This window comes from Polypterus senegalus, chromosome 2 (genome assembly GCF_016835505.1).
Source record: "Polypterus senegalus isolate Bchr_013 chromosome 2, ASM1683550v1, whole genome shotgun sequence".
Classification (NCBI taxonomy): domain Eukaryota; kingdom Metazoa; phylum Chordata; class Cladistia; order Polypteriformes; family Polypteridae; genus Polypterus; species Polypterus senegalus.
In genome coordinates, this window is record NC_053155.1 from 87,060,679 (window position 1) to 87,086,344 (window position 25,666).

A 25,666-nucleotide genomic window follows, 5' to 3' on the forward strand; every position below is an offset into this window, starting at 1 on the left:
ACAGAAGGACTTGGATAGCATACAGGCTTGGGCAGATTTGTGGCAGGTGGAGTTTAATGTCAGTAAATGTAAAGTATTACACATAGGAAGTAAAAATGTTAGGGATGAATACACAATGGGCAGTCGGAAAATCGAGAGTACACCTTATGAGAAGGATTTAGGAGTCATAGTGGACTCCAAGCTATCAACTTCCCAACAGTGTATAGAAGCCATTTAGAAGGCTAACAGAATGTTAGGTTATATAGCACGATCTGTGGAGTACAAGTCCAAGGAGGTTATGCTCAACCTTTATAATGCACTGGTGAGGCCTCATCTTGAGTACTGTGTGCAGTTTTGGTCTCCAGGCTACAAAAAGGACATAGCAGCACTAGAAAAGGTCCAGAGAAGAGCGACTAGGCTGATTCCAGGTCTACAGGGGTTGAATTATGAGGAAAGATTAAAAGAGCTGAGCCTTTACAGTTTAAGCAAAAGAAGATTAAGAGGTGACATGATTGAAGTATTTAAAATTATGAAGGGAATTAGTACAGTGGATCGAGACTTATTTTAAAATGAGTTCATCAAGAACACGGGGACACAGTTGGAAACTTGTTAAGGGTAAATTTCGCACAAACATTAGGAAGTTTTTCTTTGCACAAAGAACGATAGACACTTGGAATAAGCTACCAAGTAGTGTGGTAGACAGTAAGAGTTAGGGACTTTCAAAACTCTGCTTAGTTTTTCTTTGGAGGAAATAAGTGCATAGGACTGGCAAGCTTTGTTGGGCTGAATGGCCTGTTCTCATCTAGAGTGTTCTAATGTTCTATTAATTTTATTTAAAAATAATAAAGTCAGTTGTCTTTTTTATCTAAAACAAATATTAACATTATAACATTCTAGCAAATCTGTTTTTTCATGTATCTGCAAGAGAAATAAACAGCAAAGTTAATTCTGTGTTGAAAAATTAAGAAGAAACTTAGGTTAGAAATAGAGATTACAAGTTTGAAAAATTTTCGAGAGAAACCAGGACTGATTACTGCTACTAAACTGGAGCAGAGTGAGGAAGAATTAAACATGAGTAAAAATTGTTAACATCTGCAAGAAAGTTGGACCATGGTGCCTCTAGCATTGGGCAAGTCCATTATCTGTGTGGAGGTCATGGGGAAGGCTGACTGTTATAAATACAGGAACATGTTTGGGTGACACAGAACTGCACTGAACATTTGGTAAAACGTTTTCTGTCCAGCATTAAACTAGGGTATGAAATAAGAGGTGTAGGACGGTTCTCTGCAGTACTTGTACTTACTGTGTGATGTAGCAGTTCATTTAAAAGGAATCAAACATGAATTTATATTAATACAACAATAAGAAACTGTAATGCTTTTGAAGATGTGACATACAGTAAAAGGCGGTTCAAAAACGTGATACTCATGCTGTGACATAGGTTGGTAAGCAAGAGTTCTATACAAGCGAATAGTGGACTTGTGCTAAATAACAGATTAAAGAGTATGAGAGATTTACATGTCACTTAGATAATCAGATAATTAAACACAAGTAAGTGATATACAGTATAAAATAAGAATATTTGTCTAACAAGTAAATTTAAATTTGAGAAAGTACAAAATTCATTTAGAAAATATAACAGTGGCCTACAAGAGTTCCATCTGTTTGCAGTTTTGATTCTGCACTTTGTTATCAGTGATATTTGTTCTAAATTAATAGATTTTGAAATGACTAATCACTACCTTCTCTTTGTCGAAAATCTGGGAAACCTAAAGGATTCCATGGCATTACACATCTATTTTAACCTTAATTTGACAAAGTGGAAAAATGCATACAATCAAATTCATTCAAAAAATACTTTTTGATTCACTTTAATAAAAATGACATAAAACAATTCTGCATTTAAAAAATCTACTTACTTCAACTAGGAAAGTGAGCTTCTCTTCATCTTCCTCTGGAACTGGCTTGCCATGCTTTTTCAGTTCTGCAGCTGTCTCTTGAAGTTTAACTTCAATTTCTTTTTGAAGACTAGGAAGTGATTCCTTGAAAAAATATTTCAATTAAAATGCATATTGAAACAAATATAGAATGTACTTTAAGTTATTACTTTGGTTAAAATCTGAAAGCAGTGTTAGTTTTTGCTCTGATTTTTATGTTAATATTACTGTACCCTTGTTTATGGTTTGAGCCTGGGCCTGATTGTGCTCATCCATGCATTTATTTCTCTAAGCATCACTCCGTGATATGTTATTGTGGACTGTGTTATATTCTTTTTATTCAACTACTGTACTTTTAAAAAGTACATGGAAAGGGACTTTTGATGAATTTTAAAATTTTCAGTCCCATCTAGTAATCCATTTTATGAAGCTGTCATTTGTAGGATATAAGCATCTGCAGCTTATCCCTCCAATATTTGAAGAAAAGACCATTATCTAGAAAGGAACCCAACCCATGACACATCCATTAGTTTGTTTTCTAAATTCATTTTCTTCATTACAGGGTCATGGAGAGGCAGAGGCTTTTCAAGCACCATCCATTTTAGGAAATATTCTTTCACACCTACAAACATTTATGCTAAGTAAACCTTGGGTCACTAAAACCAGTAACCAAAACAAGGCTAATGATTCAGTTTCAGTTTTTTCCATGATTACTGTGACCAGTTGGGTTCACTCTCGGTGGTCCTTCAACCAAGACAAGGCCAAACATATCAAAAGGTGCACAAATTGTTTTTTTTTTTACTATAACACTGAAGCGCACTAAGGATGCTGGGTTATGCACAAAGCACATTGATTAAAGGACTTGAAAACGACTTGCTAACCAATAGAATGCACAGAATGTTTCCCTAATTAATCTGTGGCCTGCTTAGAGCAAACCCACCAGTGGACTCTCCATGAGCCAGCTTCCTGTATCCTTTTCACTACCGTTGGCCTCTAATTCACTCATCAGTTGACCTCCAACCAATAACCTTCTTCCTGAATTCAAATTCTCTGGGAATTAATGGTTAACCAGAACCAATTTTAAACCAATTCCTGGAATCACTTAAAGGAAGACCTTCTGGTGTCAGGAATGCTCTCTAAGCTCCATCCTCCTATAACTTCTAACACCAACTCCGGATGTCCATATAGTGCGTAATCCCAATTATTATGTCAACATCCAGGCTAATATAATATGGTATATGGCAAGGGGGCATGTTCCTATCCTTTTCTATTGCTAAATAAAAAAATGCATCTTCTATGTTGTTGCATCTTTTATTTTATTCTTTTAATTATTTTTACACTTCTGCTCCATCTCCCAAACCCTCCTCGTTCTGATCCTGGTGCTATTTAAAGATAGATAGATACTGTAGATGCCCTATCCTGATTCAGCCCACAATAGCAGTGTCATCAGCGAACGTTTGCATGTGGCAGGACTCCGAATCGTATTGGAAGTATTTGGGGCTGAACAGGACCGGAGAAAGTACAGTCTCCTGCGGCGCTCTTGTGTTGCTGACCACAATGTCAGACCTGCAGTTCCCAAGACGCACATACTGAGGTCTGTCTGTAAGATAGTCCACAATCCATGCCACCAGGTGTGAGTTTACTCCCATCTCTGTCAGCTTGTCCCTAAGTAGCAGAGGTTGGATGGTGTTGAAGGCGCTAGAGATATCCAGAAACATAATTCTTACAGCACCACTGCCTCTGTCCAAGTGGGAGAGGGATCGTTGTGGCATATAGATGATGGCATCCTCTGCTCCCACCTTCTCCTGGTATGCAAACTGCAGAGGGTCGAGGGCGTGGGGGACCCGTGGCCTCAGGTGGTGAAGCAGCAGCCGCTCCATGGTCTTCATCACTTGTGACGTCAGAGCGACAGGCCGGAAGTCATTCAGCTCACTAGGACGTGATACCTTTGGGACTGGGGTGATACAAGATGTTTTCCAAAGACAAGTCACGAGGTGAGCAGGGGCTTTTCTTATTAGTAAGGTCCAGTTGTTTCAAGTTTTTGTCAGAGAGAATGACTGGTGAAAAGAAAGGCTTGGCTGGTTGCTGCTTTTGTGGCTGGCAAGTGAACAAGTTACTGTTGGGTCAGACATGGCTGACTTACTGTATTTCAAGGTTAGTTAGGTCCAGATAGAGAGAGACAGGTTGGGAGTATGCGTTGATAGCACGTTGCTGCACCCACTACACAGTGAAACACCTAGAGGAGGTATTAAAATTTTATTTTGTGGTTTTATCTAGTTACTGTCATATAATTCCACATGTGTACATTTTTTGTACTTTTAAATTCTTTTGAACGTTATGTTAAAGGCCAAGCTGGTCCACAAAGGAACTCTGTATTACATGTTATATGATACAGATGAAAAACATCTATATCATAATATATATAACATGGACTAAAATTTTTAAACTTGATCCATTTTCCAGTTTACTGTACTGTTACAAGTGAGATGGTGGTGCCAAAACGCAAAGGTACAGGGCTGTTCCATTTTTGAACTTTCAGTCAATGGACATATTATTACTTTGCCAAAAGCGGATAACCCTGAAGCACCTAAATGAAATTCCAGGCTGCTAAGGCCATGGGGAACACCTCAGAAATAACAAATGCAAACCAGACAAGTCACAGCTCTTCTCACTTTGCAGATCCATTATTTATTGCTCAAGAACTCTTAGTCCTCCCAATCTCATTTTTCTGAGTCTTCCTCTACTTGTTGTGTTTTTGTATTTCAAACACCAGCAGTGTTACTGCACTGTGACTTAACCCTTGAAAAGATTTTTCTAGAAAGCAGGGTAGAAACTGGGGCCCTAGAAAGACTGCTGTCCATCCAGTTAGCTAATTCCACCCATTCTGTAAGCAGATCAGCCTGCTGGCTCCTTTAGCATCATACACGTAAGCATCATATTTACACATTACTCCAAAATATTCCTATAGTAGGTGTAATAGTCACATAAATGTAGATTTTTTCTATGCACGTGAAAATTTTTAAACACCATAATCATGTATGTGTTTTGAATACCACAGAGTAGCAAGAAAAAACATAACTTTTCCAACAAGCAGGGTACATAATGCAAATATTAAGATCAGCTAACGCATTATAGTCGAAAATGCACAAAATAAGCATTAATAAAAACAAACAATAATTTTGCCATATCGTATTAAACCACATATTACTGATTTTTACCCTTTTTAAATAGCAACACAAAAATATTTCAATTTTACATAGCTAGACTGATTGAACAATATCAATAAAAACGAATGTTTAATTTTACCAGAAGACCTTCTAGGTATAACAGGAAATACTGACATCAGCTATAATGATATTTAAATTCTTTCCTTAAATACTGTATGATTGTAATAAATATTGTTATCAATTTAGATATTGTTCATTAGCACACATACTTACTGCTCCTTATGATGAAAGTTAAGGAGTAAGTGGCTAATGATAAAAACAGAAGTATGATCAGTTAAACTGCATTGAATGCTTCAAGACATCAGTCAGATACACACGAGGGCATAAGGGGGCACTTACAGAAATGTGTTCCACCAACTCATTTGTTAACTTTTCAGCCAAAAGTGGAATTGTCGCTTTCATATCATCAAGAAGAGAGCTAAAGCAAATAAAGGAAAACAAGTTTAGCTAATTATTCCATTAACTGATTTACTCATTAACTGAATAGTGATACTCAAACAAAGATTGATTATAAAATATTTCTAGCGAATGCTACACACAGTGAGATAATATTGGCTGGCGTAAATACAATGCATATTGTGTCTTGCACATCTTGCTCTATACATTTGCTTTGTTATAAGGACCTTGTCACAGTTAAGTTATAGCTAAAATGGCAATTTCTTGTAAGTCAGTTTAGTCTATGGCTAAGTAAATGTAAAGTAGGGAATAAAATGCAACGTCAATCTGCTTATACATAAAAGATATACAAAAAAAATTTAATTAAGGATTTAACTTCTTTAAACAGACACGAAATACTAAGACTTTTACATTATTAAGCAGTTAAGCAATTATCAAATCACCATATAACAAAGTAAACTACTTAACCATCTCATGTTTGGGTGCTAATGGAGTAAAAAAATCAATATCCGCAAAATAATGGAATACCTAAAATGTGAATGCTGTTCAAAAAAGACCCTTTCATTTTGGATTGCCTCTTCCAGGGAAAGTTTTTTTTTAATATCTTGTTGTCCGCGACACTTCACAATCATGTATCCCTTCTTCAGCTCAATAACATGATTGCGAACGATATCCACTATATTTTCTTCATTTCCCTTGTCAATCAAATCTGGTTTGGTCAAGATGCCTTTTAAAAAACAATATGCCAGTATTAATATGTATTGCTCTCCAATGTGATAATTATCATTTACATTACAAAAATAATTGTTTTCTGTTTGCAGTGGTTACCATTTTTTAAGTTTATTGTGACAGTGAGACGGCCCTTGACCTTACGCTGCTACACTTTCTGGATTTTTGATCTGCCAGCATCTCTGGATTTAACTAATTGGGTTTTCCGTGCCTTTCTGTGGTTTTTCAGCCTTAGTTGGCCAACTGGACAGTGGAGATGCTGCTTTAAGTCAATTTTAAGTCAGTTGCAGTGACTATTTCCTAAATTCAATTATATTACTGATATCAATAAGAAAGCTTGATTTTTATGTAATTTTACATTTCAGACAAGAAACCCAATATTACTGCTGTAGATTTTTTTTTTTGTTTAACAGAAATATGATAACTTCTTCATAAAAACTGCAATTGGGCAGATAATTTAACTTTTGTATGCACTTTCAGGCCTCATGTATTAAGATTTAGGTATATTCTTGTGGAATTTGTTTTAAATTTTTCATTTTTTTTCTTGACCTCAAAATATACAGTAATTTGGGGGATTTTTAGAGGTCAAAGATTTAACTGGCTTCAGTGGGCTGGCGCCCTGCCCAGGGTTTGTTTCCTGCCTTGCGCCCTGTGTTGGCTGGAATTGGCTCCAGCAGACCCCTGTGACCCTGTAGTTAGGATATAGCAGGTTGGATAATGGATGGATGGATTGATTTAACTGGCCGTGTTGTGGTTTTTTTTTTTTTGATTTGGGACATTTTTAAAGATTTTATTTTGTAAATATGCCTCCCCGCAGCATCGTTTTTTAAATTATGGCCCATTTTTACTGTTTGTGAGGAAGGTTTGCCAGTTTGTTGCTTGGTAAGACAATTGAGAGTGTGTGATGCTTGTCATCACTACTGCAATGGTATAAAAGTCAGTATTGTATGTTTTCTATCTGTCCATGTGCGTCTAAATCAAAAAGAAATAAATCCTGGTATTATTATTGTTAAAGACATCTTTGGTTATGAATTCTTCTCTCTTTCTCAACTTTGATTTGTCTCTCCTGCTTTCTTCCTGAGTGTTTTGCTCCACTCTAAGAGAGGAAGGGGAAACTGCTTTAAAGAATGTGCAGAACTCAGTCAATTTCCTCTGAACACCTTCAAATCAGTGAACATAAGAGTGTCGCCATAATCATGTGCTGGACAGCAGTAATGCTGGGGTTTCTTTACAAAGTGCCCTTAAATATATTACAAATATGAGGGTGTTGCATCATCTGAAATAGCATACCTCAATTGAAGTTGTAATTTATTCAAGTTCTAGGAGGAATGTCTTATTATGGCTGTATTCTTAATATTATGTTAAAATTGTGTTTAAACAAATACAAATTTATTTGCAGCAAGGAGACTGTGGAAGATTGTGGGTTCACTTCCCGGTTCCTCCCTGTGTGGATAGCGCTTTGAGTACTGAGAAAAGCGCTATATAAATGTAATGAATTATTATTATTATTTATTATAACTAAGCAAATTTTATCTATTAAAAGTGTAAAATTTTGCCAAATCCATATGTGGACAGATGATCCGCTGTGGCAACCCCTAACGGGAGCAGCCGAAAGAAGAAGAAGAAGAAAAATCAAGCAATATACAGTAAAATTGATTTGCTACTCCCTGATGCCATTATCATTAGAAAACCTAAAATTAATTTTCAGTAGTATGTAAATGATGCCCAGTTATACCTTTTTTTTAAGACCAAATGACATTTTTCTGATGCTGTCCTTAATTAATTGCATCAGTGGGTTAAAGAAAAAGACCGATGTCTCTGAATACAGAAAAAATAGAAGTGGTATTTATTAGATGTATGATACAGACCATAGCAATATTCTGTCATGTTTTAATTCAGTTAGTATAAAGACTAGTTTTGGATATGACTTCTTTCTGTTTTTGCCTGTTTCAAAATGGACTTTCATTTCGGCAGTAAAAGGTTGTTCGTTCCAGATGTACACCAGACCATATCTACTCTACATACTGTATATAAAATCCAAAGCATAAAAGTGCAGCGATTTTGTGCAACGATTTTATGTGACTTTTTATGTCATGTTTTAAATCAGGCTTATTTTAAAACTTACATATACATGTTTGGTATCATTTTTTTTAGGATTTATCAGACTTCAATGTGATGTTGTTAGATTTTCAGATTCTTATTCCGTTTTTAAATTATAAACTAAAAAATATCAAGAACTCACGTCCCACAAGACAAGATTTTGTGCCAAGAGATTTAACCACACCTGGGGCAGGAAATAAAAGACAAAGAGTAGGACAGGTGCTGTACAAGCTTTTAAATGTTCAAAGTGTCGTGTGAGATGCAGATCACGTGGCACGACAGCAGCAGCAAGCCTGCAGCTGTATTTGTTTCCCATTGTATTACCGTTTAAGAGGGGGTTTTGGAGGAGCGACCGTGTCTCCTTGGGGTGCGTTCAGCCGCCCTCTCTACACAACACGAGCGGCAGACTGGCCACAAGTGGGCACCACATCTATCCAGGGTTAATTAGATTGCATCAAACTGTTCTTACATATATTGAAGATCATGTTTGATATAAAGCAGTTGTCAATTGGACTTTTCTCCAGACTGCCATTAATTTTTTTGTTGTGAGTGCTGCCCTGCATGGCATTACTTAACCTGAGACACAACAGTTAGTTATACTGAATTCACCTGCAACTTAGGCATTATTTATCTAAAACATGTTTTTAATCATCTTAAAAATGTTGGGCAATTAAAATATTTTCTAAATGAAGGATAATGAAAAATGAAGTCATGCACTTATTTCTAGTAATATTGACTACTGCAGTGCATTATTCATTGGCTGGTCAAATCACACTTTGAAGCATCTTTTAGGTAATTCAACATGCTGCTGCATTTAAGTTTAGCTTAGAGCCATTTAAAAAAAAAATCCTTCTTACATATAAAGCCTTAAATAGCCAAGACACTGCTTACTTATCTGAACCTTTCTATTACTTATAAACTAGAGCACAAATTAAGATTTCAAGTTTCAATCCTTTCTAACCTGGTTTCTTTTTCATAATAAAATCAACTATCTTTGGCGTTATTTTGCTTAGTATCCACTGTGGTGACAATATCAAAATTTACAAATAACAGTAAATAATACAGATAAACTAGTAAAAATAATAGAACAGAAAGAGTATAACAAAAAAAACACTTCTCCAACTAACTAAAAATATAGTGGTCTAAGTACAATGTATTACCCAGTGTCCTTTGTCCAGAAGGATCAAATTCCTTTGCCATTTTTAAAGCCTCTGTAGTTGCTATATCAACATTACTGGGCACAACAACCAGATTAATTGTCTCTTGTTTTTTTATGAATGTCTGGATTAAACCTTTAATCTGAAAGAAAATATGTAAAATCAATATTTAATTTTAATTTTTAATTTATTTTCTGACACAAGTACAAAACGTACGCTGTTGCTTGGAAATGTAATAAGCATGTAAATCCTGCTGAATTAACAGACTTTTATTTTCGTCTACTTGACTCCCAGCATTGTACTATAGCAGTCAGCGTGGCTACTTCAGTGATGCAGCATCCCGAGTTTAAATCCTGTGCTTAGTTCTTGTCTGAGTGGAGTTTACGAGTACTTTTAGCGACAGCATCCATTAATATATTTCCTCCCATATCCTCAAAAAAGGAAAGTTAGGTGAACTGGTGATTCCATGTTAACCCTGGTGGGATTGTAGTTGTGTGTGAGTGGGCCCCAAGATGGACCTGTTTAATCCAGTTCAAGGTTATTGACGGATAGAAGTTTTCCCAACTGCAGTAATCACAAAGCAGGACCTAATCCAAATCAAGGTCTACTCACATATGTGTATTAGGGACTTTCAAAACTAGACTTGATGTTTTTTTAGAAGAATTACGTGGATAAGACTGGTGAGCTTTGTTGGGCTGAATGGCCTGTTCTCGTCTGGATTGTTCTGAGGTTCTAATGAATCATGTAGACTAATTTAAGATTGCCAGTTCATCTTTGGGATATGGGAGGAAAACCAAAGAGCCTAGAAAAACCCACGTAGACATGTGTAGAATATGCAGACTCCACACAGATAGCAATTGGCCTCAGGATCTGAACCCAGGACTCTAACAACATTACTAAGCACTGCATCATATTAGCAAAATTCCTCGGTTAAACATTACCCGTTCACCAATGTCTTTGGGTTGGTTGCCAACAGCCACTCTTGCAATTCCTGGAAGGTCAATGAGGGTAAGATCAGGTACTTCACTGGATTCAATTTGTAAGCTTATTAGTTCAGGACTAATACTCGATCCAGTACCAGCCATGATATTCTGAGCTGAAAGAACAACAATATATTTTATATTCAACATGACTTTAGGTTTGAAAAACTGTGTGTTTTGACAATATAAATCCATCCTTCCTTTTCCCAAACCTGCATTATTCAGCAGTAGCTAACTTATATACGTGGAGTGATCTTAACAGCAGTGACCACAAGCTAACAACAGTACATTGCAGGATATTTTAACCTCAAGCATAGCAGTCAATTTAGAGTTGCCAGTTAATCAAACTGTAGGAATGTAAATGAGTTACTAGAGGAAACTGGGCTTTGGTCATTCCTAATGCAAAATCAATCAACTTAAATGTGGATGACTTCTTGTCTGAGGAAGGAAAGGCCCTAATAACGTGAAGTGTACAGAACAGAGGAAAATGTGCTGTGTTTGACGGAATAACAGGCAAGCTGCACCCTCACCTACTGAAAAATCTGCACAACAGAGGAAGCTCATAAAAGGCTAGTTAATCACAAGTTTTGTTGTGATTTGCTAATTTCATTGTTAAACAGTAACTGTATTCTGTGAGGGTGGTGTTAGTTTATGCCATGTCCTGTGTTATACAATGAAATGCCCCTGCCACAATAACTAAAACGTAAACCTATAAGGATTATGTTTAGGGTTTTTAAAAGCATCTAAACATCTCACTGAAGTAGACATTTCATTTTCTAGATATACTGTAAATATAACCGCAGTTGATAATCTTAATAACGTCCATGGCTGCTCTGCTTTACTAGACACCCTAAGTTTAGTTTCAGCACTTAAGATTGCATTTTTCAAAGAAAGAAAAAATAAAATCCCTGGTTCCCACTCACAAAGACCTTCATATTTAATTTGCTTGCCTTTTACAATTTCTTGCTCTACACTATGAGGTTCATCAAGATCCATTTCAATGTCTCTGTATTTAAGTTTCCCTTTCCATGGTTCTCCAGCTCTTATCTTCTTCATTTTCAATTCAAGTGGACATCGTGTTACAATTCCTGAAATTGAAATCATTTATTAGATTTTCAAGGCAAATACTCAGTGTGTTAAAACACAGTATACAAAATGTTCAAACGTTCTTCGTAACTACAACACTAATTAGAAAGCATGCTGCTGGCGCAAGATATATTCAGTTTTAAGAATTATAACAATTTAGGAATGGGCATTACTAAGTCTATTCTACAACAGTGGAAATAAAGTGAGGTAATTAATTTTGTTCTTAACATCTGTGAATAAATCTACTTTATATATCTTAAGCCTAAAAGTACAACGATTTTATGAGACTTTTTATGTTGCGTTTTTTGTTACACTTTAAATCAGTCATATTTTAAAACCTACATATATAAGTTTGGTATCATTCTTTTCAGAATTTATCAAACTTTAATGTGATGTTGTTAGATTTCAGATTCTTATTCCGTTTTTAAATTATAAACTAAAATATCAAGAAGGTCGTGGTTTTTAATATCAAGAAAGTTGTGGTTTTTAATTTCAATAAATCATTATTATTTCAATAATTTATTTTAATAATTTAATTCAATAAATTACATTCTTTTTGATCAAGTAAACTTTCTTTCACAGGAACACACTATTAAAAAAAAAATTATCTATTCATAACACCAATATTTATATTTAGGTGATTTAGCTAGCTAAAGGTTTTCACATGATTTTTCCTGTTATTCAAATTAGTTATTTTTTTAAAAAAGTTTTATTATCTATAAGAATGTCAGTTAAAACGAATGGATCGTTTATTTAATCTCTTACAAATACTCATCAAGCACAGTGGACCTCAGTTTAAACGGGAATACTCCAATCAGTAAAAGAGTAAATATTTGATCTCACTTCATGATTTTTACTCCTTTAAATAATAATTAATTTTTCATTTATATATTTATAGAATTTCATGATTTTGACTCCAATACATAATAATTTTTCTTTTGTACATTTACAGATTTTACTAATATTCTGGCCGCATCTTGGGGTTGGGTGCCGAAGGTGGCAGAGGGCTTGCCCCCCTAGTCATATATAAAAAAGAGACATTTCAAAATATGCCTATTCTTAAATTTGTCATTTTAATGCAAAAAATGAATATCTAACAATTTAGTTACATTTAGTTACTGTAAATGGCTACTTTGTCATTCTAAGTTTTTAAGTGGTGTCACACAGGTGCGAATAGGAGGAAGCTGAGTGGACCGAAAGAAGGTAATTCCATGCCAGGCCAGGGGGGGCAGGGTGCGCTGAACCTTCCCCTGTTCTTTCCAAATACGGGAAAGCCGGCCTGATTTCTCTTCAAAGACGTCACTTCCGGTTCCGGCGTCCTGAAAGATGTCACTTACAGTTCCAGTGCCAACTTGAAACATCACTTCCAGCCCCGGCATCCAAGATGACATCACTTCCGGGACCAGGTATGTAAAGACGCTATTTTGTCTTAAACAATCAGTTTAACCTGAGAACGCGAACTGTGCACTTCAGTGCTGATTTAAATCTTTGCAGCCATGCATAATATATGGGTGGCTGCCCCAAACCTTTTTGTGTGTCCGAGGCTGAATTTATTTATAGTGGGCATTAGATGTTCTTACAATTCATTACATTTACTTATTTGGCAGTGCCTTTATCCAAGGCGACTTACATCATTTATGATATGCTTAGTTACATTTCTTTGGGCTTTCCAATTGGAGCACAAGCATTGTCAGTACCTCAGGGTCTGAGGGCAAAAGCCTTAACCACTACACCACTGCTACTGAAGTTCTGCTTCTCCCTCCCATATTACATAGATAATAATTGCAGTTATTGTAATTTTTATTATAGTAAGAATTTAAAAATTGTATAATCAACTATGATGCTGAAAGCAGGCTTAGAAATGTGATCCAAAGCAATGGATGGTGGTGTGGGAATCATTTGTGGCTGTTAAATTTATCTCTGCACGATTTCGGCCTGGTTTATTTAGAAAAGATGTTTCTGATCTCTATAATATGAGGAATAATTTCTGCACTTTTACATTTTTATTGGAAACGGTGGAGACGGGACGAGTAGTAATTGGGCATTAAAAAATTGGTATGATGGTTTTTGAAACCCTTAATAAATAGAGTTAAAAAAGTGTGGAAACTTTTTGAACATCCCTTGTATTTTAGATTTGTACTAAAACAGCTTATCCTTCTATATAAAAGCAGTCGGGATTGTCCTTCCGTCCCGTGAGTGATACGCAGGCGCGGAGTTTCACACATGCCCCGTCCATTTTGCAATGCACGATGGGATTTGTAGTTTCGTTTTTCCGGTAAAAGATTATTTTCTACTCCAGACTGTACGATATCTTCTTCTTCTTTCTTACTATATAAAAGCGGTCGGGATTGTCCTTCCGTCCCGTGAGTGGAAAGCATAGCGGTATTCCACAGACTTACTACTTGCAGCTTGCAGTACGAAGCGACATGATGTGAGCTGAGTTCTGGTGCTCCCATCGTTCCCTTGCTTTTGTGTGCGATGCGCTGGAAAAATAGACAAAATTATGTCTCTGGAAATAATTAATGTTGATGAAGTACAAATGCCTCACCACATAGTAAATTTAAGGGGGGTTCAAAAGGGCAACCTCAATATAGAAAAAAAGTTTAAATTTCATCACAAAAATAACAGAAACTACGAGTATTAAAGTAATACTGCTCAAATGCAATATAACCAAATTAATGAGTTTGTATAAAATATCAAATTGATCTACATATCGAATTGCCTTAAGAAGTCGTCAACTTAAAAGTCGGTCGCCTTAAAAGGCGGGTCAGCCTAGTATTTTAAATACATCCTGAGGCAACTTACAAATGCATGAACTTGGTACCACAGTTTACATGCTTTTTATAGGTGGAGCACAAACAGGTTAAGTAACTTGCTCAGTGTCTGTGTTATGGCCGAGTGCTGAGGCCTCAACCTTGTTTTGAGAGTCAAGAATGCATCTACCATACCATTTTAAAATAAGCCACAAACTTTAGTGTGCAGTGAGTCGATTTTATTTTTTTTCATTTTGCTGTTAATTTAAATGTAATTATTAACACATGTTTGCTGCCAAATTGGTCCCAAACTGAAATATTATCTGCTAAATAATGTTTACATAGTAACAGAACTGTTCTCTTACCAGATCCTCGAGGTAACGACACACCAGACAGGGCCTCAAGAACTGAACTTTTCCCAGAACTTTGGTCTCCTATCACAGCAATAGATGGTAGAGGCAGATCCTGGTCCACACCCAGTGATCTCAGAGAGTCAATAAGATCAATGTAGGGGCGCACTTTTTGTTCATAATGGCAGTACAAGGTGCCATTTACCTGTATAACATGCATTTAGAGATTCGTTATGTAGCTGTAAGGGAGGCTACAGCTTAAAACATTCAACTGCATAGAAACAACAATATCTTCCATTCACTTTCAGATAAGACAAATGATGATTATGAACAAAGGCACTTATTTCTTTGATTTTAAACATAGTCTGCATTTGTAAAGATTCTTGAAAAGAAATGAAAAAAATCATCTATGCATACATGAACACTTTAAATAAAAACAAGTCAAATCAAACAAGTAAAATGCTAACACTGATGATAAAAATTGCAAAAAACTAGATAAGCACATGGGCGGCACAGTGGCGCAGTGGTAGCGCTGCTGTTTCACAGTAAGGAGTTCACTTCCCAGGTCCTCCCTGCATGGAGTTTGCATGTTCTCCCCGTGTCTGTGTGGGTTTCCATCCAAAGACATGCAGGTTAGGTGGATTGCTGATTCTAAATTGGCCCTAGTGTGTGTGATTGGTGTTTGTGTGCCCTGCGGTGGGATGGCGCCCTGCCCAGGATTGGTCTCTTGCACCCTGTGTTGGCTGGGATTGGCTCCAACAGACCTCTGTGACCCTGTGTTCAGATTCAGCATTTTGGAAGATGGATGGATGGATAAATACACTCAAGCACACAAATATTCCAACATTTCATCTGGGCAATCTGAAACAATATGTAGGACTGAAAAATGCCAGTGTGCTGCAACTGCCTGACAGCACCATAAAACAGTGCACATCATAAACAGAAAACTAAAGCCTCATGGGAGTCACTTTTTGAATTGAAAAGACATGACTTTTGACCAACAAATAAGCCTATACCATGCAGCTTTAATTTTTGGTTTATAATTTGTGCTCATTATTCTGGAAGGAACTATTTAACACTATTTCAGCCAAACTATATTTATTTTGCATGTTTCGTTCATTTGACTGGATAAGTGGCATTTGGATTAAGCAACATGAGTAACTGACATTTTATTTTCTCTTCTCCATGGATGTTCTTCACGTCATTTACTGTTGTACAAAACTGATCACTATGGGTTTCAACTATATCATGAACATTTTCTCTTATTCTGCATTAAATCATGAGGTTTGTTTTTTTTTTTAGCCGTCACTGCAAAGTACATGTGGTAAGTAACATATAAAAATCCTACTGCAGGTTTCACGGACCAAATAGGACTTGTGCCAACAGGTAGCCTTGGCCCTTTAACTGTGCACTGGGGATAAGTAATACACAAATACTGTAAATATTGTGACGAAACAGAGCACAGAGAAAATGGCCTACAGACATTACAAAGATATTAACTGACCACTAAACTGGTTGTAGGAATTGCCTTGGAAGTAACCCTATGTGGTGTTTATAAACTGTTAAATATACAAAATATGTTGGTGATGGAGTTTAAAGTTGAGAGGTGAGTTGGTGCAGAGATCTGAGTGGCAGGGCAGTAGTGCAGCTAGAGTTTCTATGAGGCAGAAAGAGAGGGAGCTGTTTGGTGCTTATGAAATGATATTATTGATAGTGGGCAAGTAAGCCTTCCAGACATTAAGACCTGAAAGTGAGCCACAGAGTGCTACCACAGGTTTGTTCTCTGAATATTGAATCTGATAGTATGCTTTCTCAATCTCCCATCTTTTCTAGTTTTTGTATCATATCAATAATTTTCAAGATCAGGTTTTATATGTTTACAACTTTATGTTCTGGGTCAGGTGGCGCATAGAGGTTCGCCCCATATACAATGTACATTGTATGTGATGATATTTTGTGAGAATCTAAATTGAGTTTTTCCAATGATCAGTCATCCTTGTCCAGCATGAACAGGAAGGAATAAAAAGAAATTGTTCATTGTACTTCTTCGTGGAAGTTCAAACTATGCCCGTGCAGATGGTCCATATAAAAATTAGGGATATTAAAGCACCTGTGAGGCATATTTTAATTATGGAGACAGCTAAAACTATAGCTTAAGTGTTAATAAGCCAGCCTCTAGTGGTCATAGTGCCTCTGTATATAAGAGAACTAAACATACAGTAAATATGTTTAAAGCATTTTTGCTCATAGACCACAAAGAAATATTGATTATTAATTAGATAGATAGATAGATAGATAGATAGATAGATAGATAGATAGATAGATAGATAGATAGATGAGGTACTGTATGTGATAGATAGATAGATAGATAGATAGATAGATAGATAGATAGATAGATAGATAGATAGATAGATAGATAGATAGATACTTTATTAATTCCAAGGGAAAATTCACATACTCCAGCAGCAGCATATTGATAAAATACAATATTAAATTAAAGAATGATAAAAATGCAGGTAAAAAATAAACAATAAAAAAAATATTTTTTATTTTCTAGCCACTGCCATGTCTTTTTTTAATAATTTCAGAACTGAATATTTTCACTTCCTTTAGCTTACAGTATTAGAATGATTTCTGGGTATGCTTTGGTTTAAAAACAAAATTGACATGGAAAAACAATGCCAATGCCATTAAAAGCTCATTGTATGTGCTCAGCTCACATATACAACTAAAAACTTAAGTTGAATATAACAATTAAACTTGTGCAAAATTACACCCCCAAGTTAAACATGCAACATATACAGGTGATGCTTGCACAAATGCAAAAACATGCGAGAAATGTGGAAACATTCCTTGTTAACTTTAAATAACAAAGATATTAATACTTGGTGGGATCATACAGTTTAGAGAATATTTCAATGATCTGTTTAAAACATTTTTAGGTGCAGGCTAATTTTACTCAATAATGTTACTTATGAATAGCAGGGATGAAAAGATATACTTGTTTTGTTACAAAGATACTGATTTATGCTAACTTTAATGTTGGAATAAACAAAGAATTAATAAAAAGATACTTATACAGGGTCAATAAAACATGAAGGTAATCTTATGACTACTAATCTTTATTTACAAGTGTAAGTATATAAGTATAAGTGTCAGAATAAATGAGTTTAACACTGTATACAAGGTAAAAAAAAAGTAGTAATAATTCTTACCTTGTTGCTCAAAGGTAGCTGTTTGGTTTTGAGGGGATCCAAACCTTTTGTGATCTTTGATTTTGACATTTTATTAAATGTCAGAAACCTTAAAAATAGAGAAATAAATAAACCAGAGAAGTCTTCCCAGCCCTACTCCTGAATTCAATTTTTTATCTGCAAGAAACCTTTTATTATTTGTGAAAAAGAAAAGAACCTTTAAAATGGACTTTAAAAAAATCACATTTACATTCTTTGATCCCTGCCTGGTAATTTTTTAATCTGTAGGGCTCCTGTACTGCACTCTCCAAATCTGCTTCCTTGAATCCATCCTTGCCATATACTGTATCTTGTGCAGATGGCAGTGTATCCTGAAGCGTCAGTTTTATCTCTGACCACAGAACTGTGCTCCGGCAGTATAAGAACTGCTTTTGTAGCACTGGACACAGTGAATGGCTTCCCTTAAGGACATGACTGGCCACCACGTGTAGGGTCGGACATTCTAGTCAACTTGCTGAAGGGATTCCTCTTACAAGCATCTGAGGAAAGTTTCCATTTATTCTCAATTAGATTTTTTAAAAGCTAAAAAAACAAAAGCAAATCCTTTTAAATGTTCTGCCATGCTCAGTTACTCTTTGTCCCTGCCACTATGCTGACTTCTGTAGAAGTGTCTTCCCTTGTGCCATCTATTTGGAAGTTGCCAGTTTCAGGGGATAACTCATAGCTGCTGAAAACACAGGGTGCTCCAGAACTGCAAGGATCATCTGGTGTTTCTGAAATATCTAATGTAAAGTATCTCCCTGAGCTACAGCATCTAGCAGCTGTTCCTACGCCACCACGTCTAATGGGCATTCATGATGTTGCCTTTGTCCCTATGGTGCAACCTTGTGCCAGGTTTTGGCTTGTGGGCCAGCCTGATGCTAAGAATTTGGACCGTGGGTTTTTTCCTGATGTTGTTGATTTTTGAGTAGTCCTCGGCTAACTAATGTCAGTGGCATAACATTTTGTGCTTCTCAGGTGTAGGTTTATGATGTTTCTGAGTATGCATGTGATGTAATTAATGCAAACAAAAGCAAAACAAACACATGCCTGAAAGCCTAATGCAAAGGGGAAACCATTTCAGGTAATGCCTAGAACTTTGTCCCCACACCCTTATTTCCCGTGCTGTTTGACCCTTACCTTTTCTACGTGGTTTTCTTCTTAGGCAACCCTAACTATATGGGACTTAATTGATCAGATTAAAGAGGAACAAAGTGAAAAGGGGAACATGTTTCTATTGCATGTAAGGCAATCTGAGTTCATTCCCTTCTAAAGGGCTCTTTGCATTTATAAACTCAGTATGCTGTTCACATTTATAAATATACAATGTAGTTAAAACACTATTTCTTCAATATAAATGATTATACATTTTACAGCTTATTTATAATACTGTATTGAATTATTTTGTAATATAATGGCTTCTACTGAAAGCATCAAGAGTTCCTTTGCTGCAGAAATTCTAAATGGCAGTCAATAACTGAACACTGTCCATAGAGGCAATGTAGTTGGCAGCTTCTATTTAATTTGTATCTACATTTATCTCCAGTCTGAGTCCAGCATGCTTAACCTTTCTACTCCAGCTGACATAGACAAGTCTGCTCTACAGATTGTGGAGTATACTGTAGTTCTTCCTATGGTCTGTATTATTCACTCTGATAACTTCAGTAGATACAGAACAATCCATACTGGGCACAACCATAACACGAGATCATTCATTTGTGAGCTCCTACATTTGACTAATTAACAGATGTGATTTATGTTCTGCATTTCATGGAACTGGACTGGGGATGTTTAATCAGAATTCAACAAGAAGAGCATACTCGGGTCCTCCTAGAGCTCTTACAAGGTGAATAGGAAATGCTGTAGAGGTAAATGTGGAAGGCTGGGACCAATTTTAGAAAACAGAGAAAAAAATGTTGGGACATTTTTGGGACAGAGTGGTAAACAAGTTTAAACATCTAGGCAAAAATACAGATATCTGAGAAATGAAAGCCAAGAGAGAAATAAACACAAGAACAAACAAGAATATGGTGCAAGACACTGGACTGTAAAAAATAATTAATAACACTAATAAATACTAATACTCATAAAATTAATTAATACTACTTGAACAGTCAGTGTAATGATGACTAGATGAGTGATCAATATACTAGGTAGTGTATATAGTGTATATATATATATAGTGTATATATTTGTATTCATATACTATATATAAATATATTTATATATTTATATTGTCACACACATGCGTTTAGGAGGAAGCTGAGTGGACCAAGTGGAGGTAATCATCTGCCAGGCCAGGGGGTGGCAGGGTGGGCTAAACCTTCTTCTGTTGCCTCTGCAGGCCAAATACAGGAAAACCTACCTGATTTAACAACAACAACAGCACTTACGGCTCCGGTGCCAAGAAAGATGTCACTTACAATTCCAGCACGAAGAATGATGTCACTTCCAGTTCCGGCACCAAGAAAGATGCCACTTCTGGTTTGTGGCCTCAGATGACATCACTTACGGTATCACCCTTTAAAGCCGCCATCTTTTCCATCACTAAATAAGTTCAGTCTGGAACTCAACCTACACACATCAGTGCGTATCTCAAAACCCTTTTAGCATCCAGGGACAATATTCAGGTGGCTACCCTAAAAATTTCCAGTTTGTTGAGACTATTCTTTTGCAATATTTATATATAAATGTCTGCACGTGGAAGTGTGTGTGTCAGTCTGTGTGAGGTGAGGCAGCCCGGAAGTGCGAGGCTACAGCATGAAGCTCAAAACTGTGGCGTAGCTAGGGGCCAGTGAAGGGTCATTCCGTCCCTGGTGGCACATTTATGGGGGCGCCATTATTAGCCAAAAGGCTCAATACAATTCGTGTGAAAGTAGCAGGGTTCAGAAAAATATAATGAATAAAAAAAGGAAAATTTTCAGATTTTTATCCACAAATGCTTCAAAAATAATTTTTAGACTGTCCTTCTGTGATGGCATCAGACACAGCAGTTGAAATTTATGAGGCAATAGCAAAAATAAACATAAACATTACACCAATAATAATTTCTAGGAAGGTAAACAACTAATTTACAATTTATAATTTTGTTTCATTATCAATCCAAATGCGTTCTTGCTCTGCACAGAAAACACCCCCACCTATCACTTGTACACTACACTGGTTCTGGTTTTCGTAGCGTAATTACAGGTAGTCCCCAGGTTACGGACATCCGACCTACGACATACGAACGGGGCCGCAGCTGCGATGCATGCACCTCAGTAACTCCGTCATCTTCTGCATGGGGACGCTGCAAGCGGTAGCTGGACGGAGGCTGGAGGGGGGCGATTTCGCTGCTCGCGCAGTGTAGTGTCACCTCGGGCGGCTCCCAGCAGCAAGCTGTTTCACATCCTGTCTACCCCACACGGCTGTCTGTTCATTCTAGGTGGGTAGCTGGTAATGCTGCAAGTGGTGACCTGGTTGTGGCTGAGCGGAGGCCATTTAGGGTGAATGGGGCAGCGGGGGGTAGCATTGTAGTGTGCCTCGGATGGCTGCGTGTTGAATGGGGGCGGTGGTGCAGTGGACATTGAAGGCAAAATACTGTAGTGGAGGTGACTGTGAGGTGGGCTGGTGAACCGCTCCTCGCTGCCTCCATTCATTCTCAATAGCAAGCCTGCTTGTACTTTTACGCACACAGCAGGAAGTTGCCTCTTGTCAGTACAGGGTGGCCCAGATCTAATTATGCAGATCCAGATCGTCTGGATGACTTTGATTTATGTAGGGATGATTGCAGTTCAGCGCGAAGACGATTCTTTATGTCATCAGTTCGCACACTTCTCGATGGTCTGAGATTTTTCGAGTGATTTTCTATGTAATAATCTGAATAAGTTGTAGCGTAATGAAAATTGCATAATTAGATCTGGACCACCCTATACATCAGACATATTGATGCGGGTGCCTTCCTGCTGTGATAATGTGCGCAGGCTGTGCAGAAGAGCTCATCTTAAACTTTTGTCTTCACCCTTCAAGAATGTCTCTGAAACACAAATCTGATGCAAGTGCTGGTGATATAGCAAAGAAGAGAAATGCCATCACCATTGAAAATAAAGTAGAAATAATAAAAAGGTCAGAGAGAGGTGAAACTCCATCATTCATTGTCAGAGCACTTAGTTACAGACGGTCAACAATACCATTTATTAAAATAATGTACCTATTCCGACTTACATGCAAATTCAACTTAAGTGCAAACCTACAGTCCCTATCTCATATGTAACCCGGGGACTGCCTGTATAGTAAAGTAATAATTAGAACACGGTCTATCAGTCCATCTATACTATATTCTTGTCTAGTTAATGCTTATAAATAATTATATCTGAAAAATGATTGCTGTTTCTCTATATATTAATAAATCTATCCAAATTTATCTTAATTTTTCTCTATACGTCATTTTCATTTTCTATTTAAATAGGTTAACATATTCAGATATGTTGGAATGCAGCAAATTGAAGCACTGCCCGGCCCTGAATGGCACGAACTCTAGCTATGCCACTGGCTCAAAGAAAGTGACTCTGTTGCCAAAGTGAAACCGCAAAGAAAAGAGAAACTCGCTTAGCCGCTGGTACACAAGCGAGGCGAGCGCATCGGCAAAACAAAACCTCCAAGGAGAGAGAAACTCGAGCCACTGATAGACAACAGAGGAGAGCACATCGGCAAAACAAAACCACTGAGGAAAGAGAACCTCACTTAGCCACTAATACACAACCGATATGAATGATTGATTGAAGTGCCAGAATCCATGGTTTCTAGGAGCCCGGGCATTTTACAGCACCGGCTTACACAGCTAGTATATATATATCTATATTGTTACAAGCACTTTGCAATTCTGCAACTGGTATAAATGTATTTGTTCTGATTCAAAAGACACAGTCAACTACCTGGATAAGCTCTTTATTGAAAACACTAAAGACAGAGACAAAGGAATTAAACGGATTACGCCTGTCACCAACATGCTTCCTGAAATGTATTTGAACAAATGTCAAAATCACACCCTGTAAAATGTGCTATTTTTTTTTATCAAACCTTATTGCCCATTTAAAGATAAATCAGTGTATTTTAGAACGCATTGTAAAATATGTAAACAAAAAGTGAATTTGAGACATATTTGATGTTGTTTAGTAGACCCCTTCATTCAAGGCAACTTACAAAAGCAAATCACAGTAAATATAATACTTCTAACTATATTTTAGATCACCAAAATGATATTCCAAATGTCATTGAATGGTAAACAATGACAATAAAGCTGAATTTAGGCTTCATATATCTTAAAATAACTTTCTCTTTCTCTTGAAGATATGTAATCAACCTAAAAAATAAATCCAGATATCTTGGAAATAATAACATGTTTTATTTATATAGAACCTTTACCACACACTTAATAATGCCATATCTAATACTGTACATTTTTAGATTTCTCAAGTAGGGGATGAGCCCATTAAGAAAAATCAGGAAATTAAATATTGAGATATTGACTAATGTATTTTACACAACACAATCATCAGTTAATGCAGCGGTTCTCAAACTTTCGTATTTCGCGCCACCCACCGACCCCCATACCTAATTCTGCGCCCCCTGCATAATATAAGATAGATGACAATAACGCATGATACAACTAACAAAGGTATGATACTTATGCGGTGTCGCGGTATCCTATCATTTTTACTTCCATAAGATTTGCATGTGTTTGGCTAACTTCGATGAAATATTTGCAATTTATTTTTTTTTAAAGTGCTTTAATAACTGTTAAAATGTCTTGTGTGGTTTTTGGTAGTAATTCTAATCCCAAAAAAAGAATAAATTATTTGTTCTTATTTAATTATTTTTTTTTTATGTAAAGAAACGATTAAATATGTTTTAATGTTTAAAAATTTCGTAAACGAGGACACCGATGAAGTCAATCTGCGCGAGACGAACGTATTTTCGTCCTAAATATTATACCTCTGTTAGTTGCATCATGAAAATAACCCAAAACGGAGTAGATTATTTAACTCAATTTGGCAATATTGACTACGCTGCCAATGTGGTGCAGTCGCGCCGCATTATCGCCTGATCTACTGTTACCCGAATGTTCGCGACAGATACCGATACGTCTCGAACTTTCTGGATTGAAAATACGCGACTATAAAAGCAGCAGCAGCGGCGCCTCTCGTCATAGAAACGAACTTCAAATAGAAAAGGAGCTCAGAGTGTTCATCTCGAATATCAAACCAAACCTGGACAGGCTGTGTACTTTAAAGGAGTCATTCGATCTATGCCTTAGAAATGTTTTATTTTAATTTTAGTTATAATGCATTCGTTGTGATTATATGCTTGCAAATTTAAGCTTGAAATAAAAATGTAAAAAATTAATTTTGATGTCTTGTTCATTTATTCGACGCCCCCCTTGTATGTGGGGGGTGGGGGGTGGATGCGCCCCCCACACCCCCCTGTTTGAGAACCGCTGAGTTAATGTGAGAATATCTCAAAAGTGTTTTAAGATATCTTGATTATATTTCTAGCTATACTGGAATGCCTCATAGTGGTCTTAAAATAACTTTCTGTGCATTTCATGTATTTCAAGTGCACTTCAAAGTGTCATAAGAGAAATAAAAAATGTATTTATGAGATTTTCCAAACACATTTCAAGATACCTTAAAATAAATGTATGCACATTTTTTGCAGATGTCTCAAAATCGTGCCAAGACATTTAAAAAACCCAGAAATGCCCCTGAAAACACAAAATATTTTACAAGAGGTTACGTAACAATATCTCAACATTATTTTCTAATACTTCAAAACAAGGAGAAAAAAAATCATGACGGAAGATATTTAAGAATATTAGTACATTAGAAATACACTTGTCAGACAGGTAGCACAATGCTGCAGGGATTTACAGATGTCTACAAATGAATTAAATATTTCATTTCACGTGTAAAACAAGCTGCTGAAATTCAAATGTGGTGTTTTAAAAACCTGGTGACCCGGGTGTACTGCATTCCAGAAAATCGATGTACCTTTCACAATTGCTTTCATTAAGCTGAGAATCATAACTTGAAGAGAACTCTGCTTCTCCTGCAATTTTTTTCCTGCATACTACTGATATGAATTCCAATATATATTTACATTTTTATCTGCCAGATTGCTTCAACTGTGTGTATCTGTAATTAAAAAATGGGCAAATAAATCAATATTCATTTCAGATTCCAGATCTGGGAGAGGCACCAGGCTGTCCCATAACACATTTTTGTTTAAACTGAGTTCCCCCAAAATGTTATACTACCTGGTCAGGGCCCCACACTAATATAAAGCCAATACAATCAGGGCCATCTCCACAGCATTATAAGGCCCCCGGGCAAAGCAGTGCACTGGATCCCCTACCTACACAACCATTCAGCAAGTCACATACATAGATTAGCATGGGGCCCCTGTGCTTGTGGGGTCCCCCGACCCTGCATTAAGATGGCCCTCCATACAATGAAGCAGAGCAGAGTTACTGCTAGTCATTAGTCACATTCCTTCAGATTCAGATTCAGATTCCTTTTTATATTGTCGCTGCACTTAGTACAACAAAATTGCTGCAATGCTGAAGGTGCATTCACATATAATGGAAATAATTAATTATAATACAATACAATATAATACAAAAAATTAACTAAATATTGCACTTAGGTATAAAGCACATATGAATTGAGTGCAATAATAGAAATAGATAAATAATGTAATCT

General features: G+C 36.5%; 1 protein-coding gene across 1 annotated transcript in view; it reads right to left on the bottom strand.

Annotated features, from left to right (window-relative positions):
- The window catches only part of LOC120523127 (interferon-induced GTP-binding protein Mx-like), a 49,481-nt gene that overhangs the window by 23,547 nt on the left and 268 nt on the right, over positions 1 to 25,666 (bottom strand). Inside the window, exons 2-9 of the mRNA XM_039744123.1 lie at positions 17,910 to 17,997; positions 14,710 to 14,899; positions 11,456 to 11,593; positions 10,467 to 10,621; positions 9,529 to 9,667; positions 6,068 to 6,266; positions 5,483 to 5,561; positions 1,899 to 2,021 (exon numbers count right to left, since the gene is read on the bottom strand). Of these exons, the coding sequence (XP_039600057.1) occupies positions 1,899 to 2,021; positions 5,483 to 5,561; positions 6,068 to 6,266; positions 9,529 to 9,667; positions 10,467 to 10,621; positions 11,456 to 11,593; positions 14,710 to 14,899; positions 17,910 to 17,978 (1,092 nt within the window). The 5' untranslated portion in view covers positions 17,979 to 17,997. The remainder of the gene's footprint in view (positions 1 to 1,898; positions 2,022 to 5,482; positions 5,562 to 6,067; positions 6,267 to 9,528; positions 9,668 to 10,466; positions 10,622 to 11,455; positions 11,594 to 14,709; positions 14,900 to 17,909; positions 17,998 to 25,666) is intronic.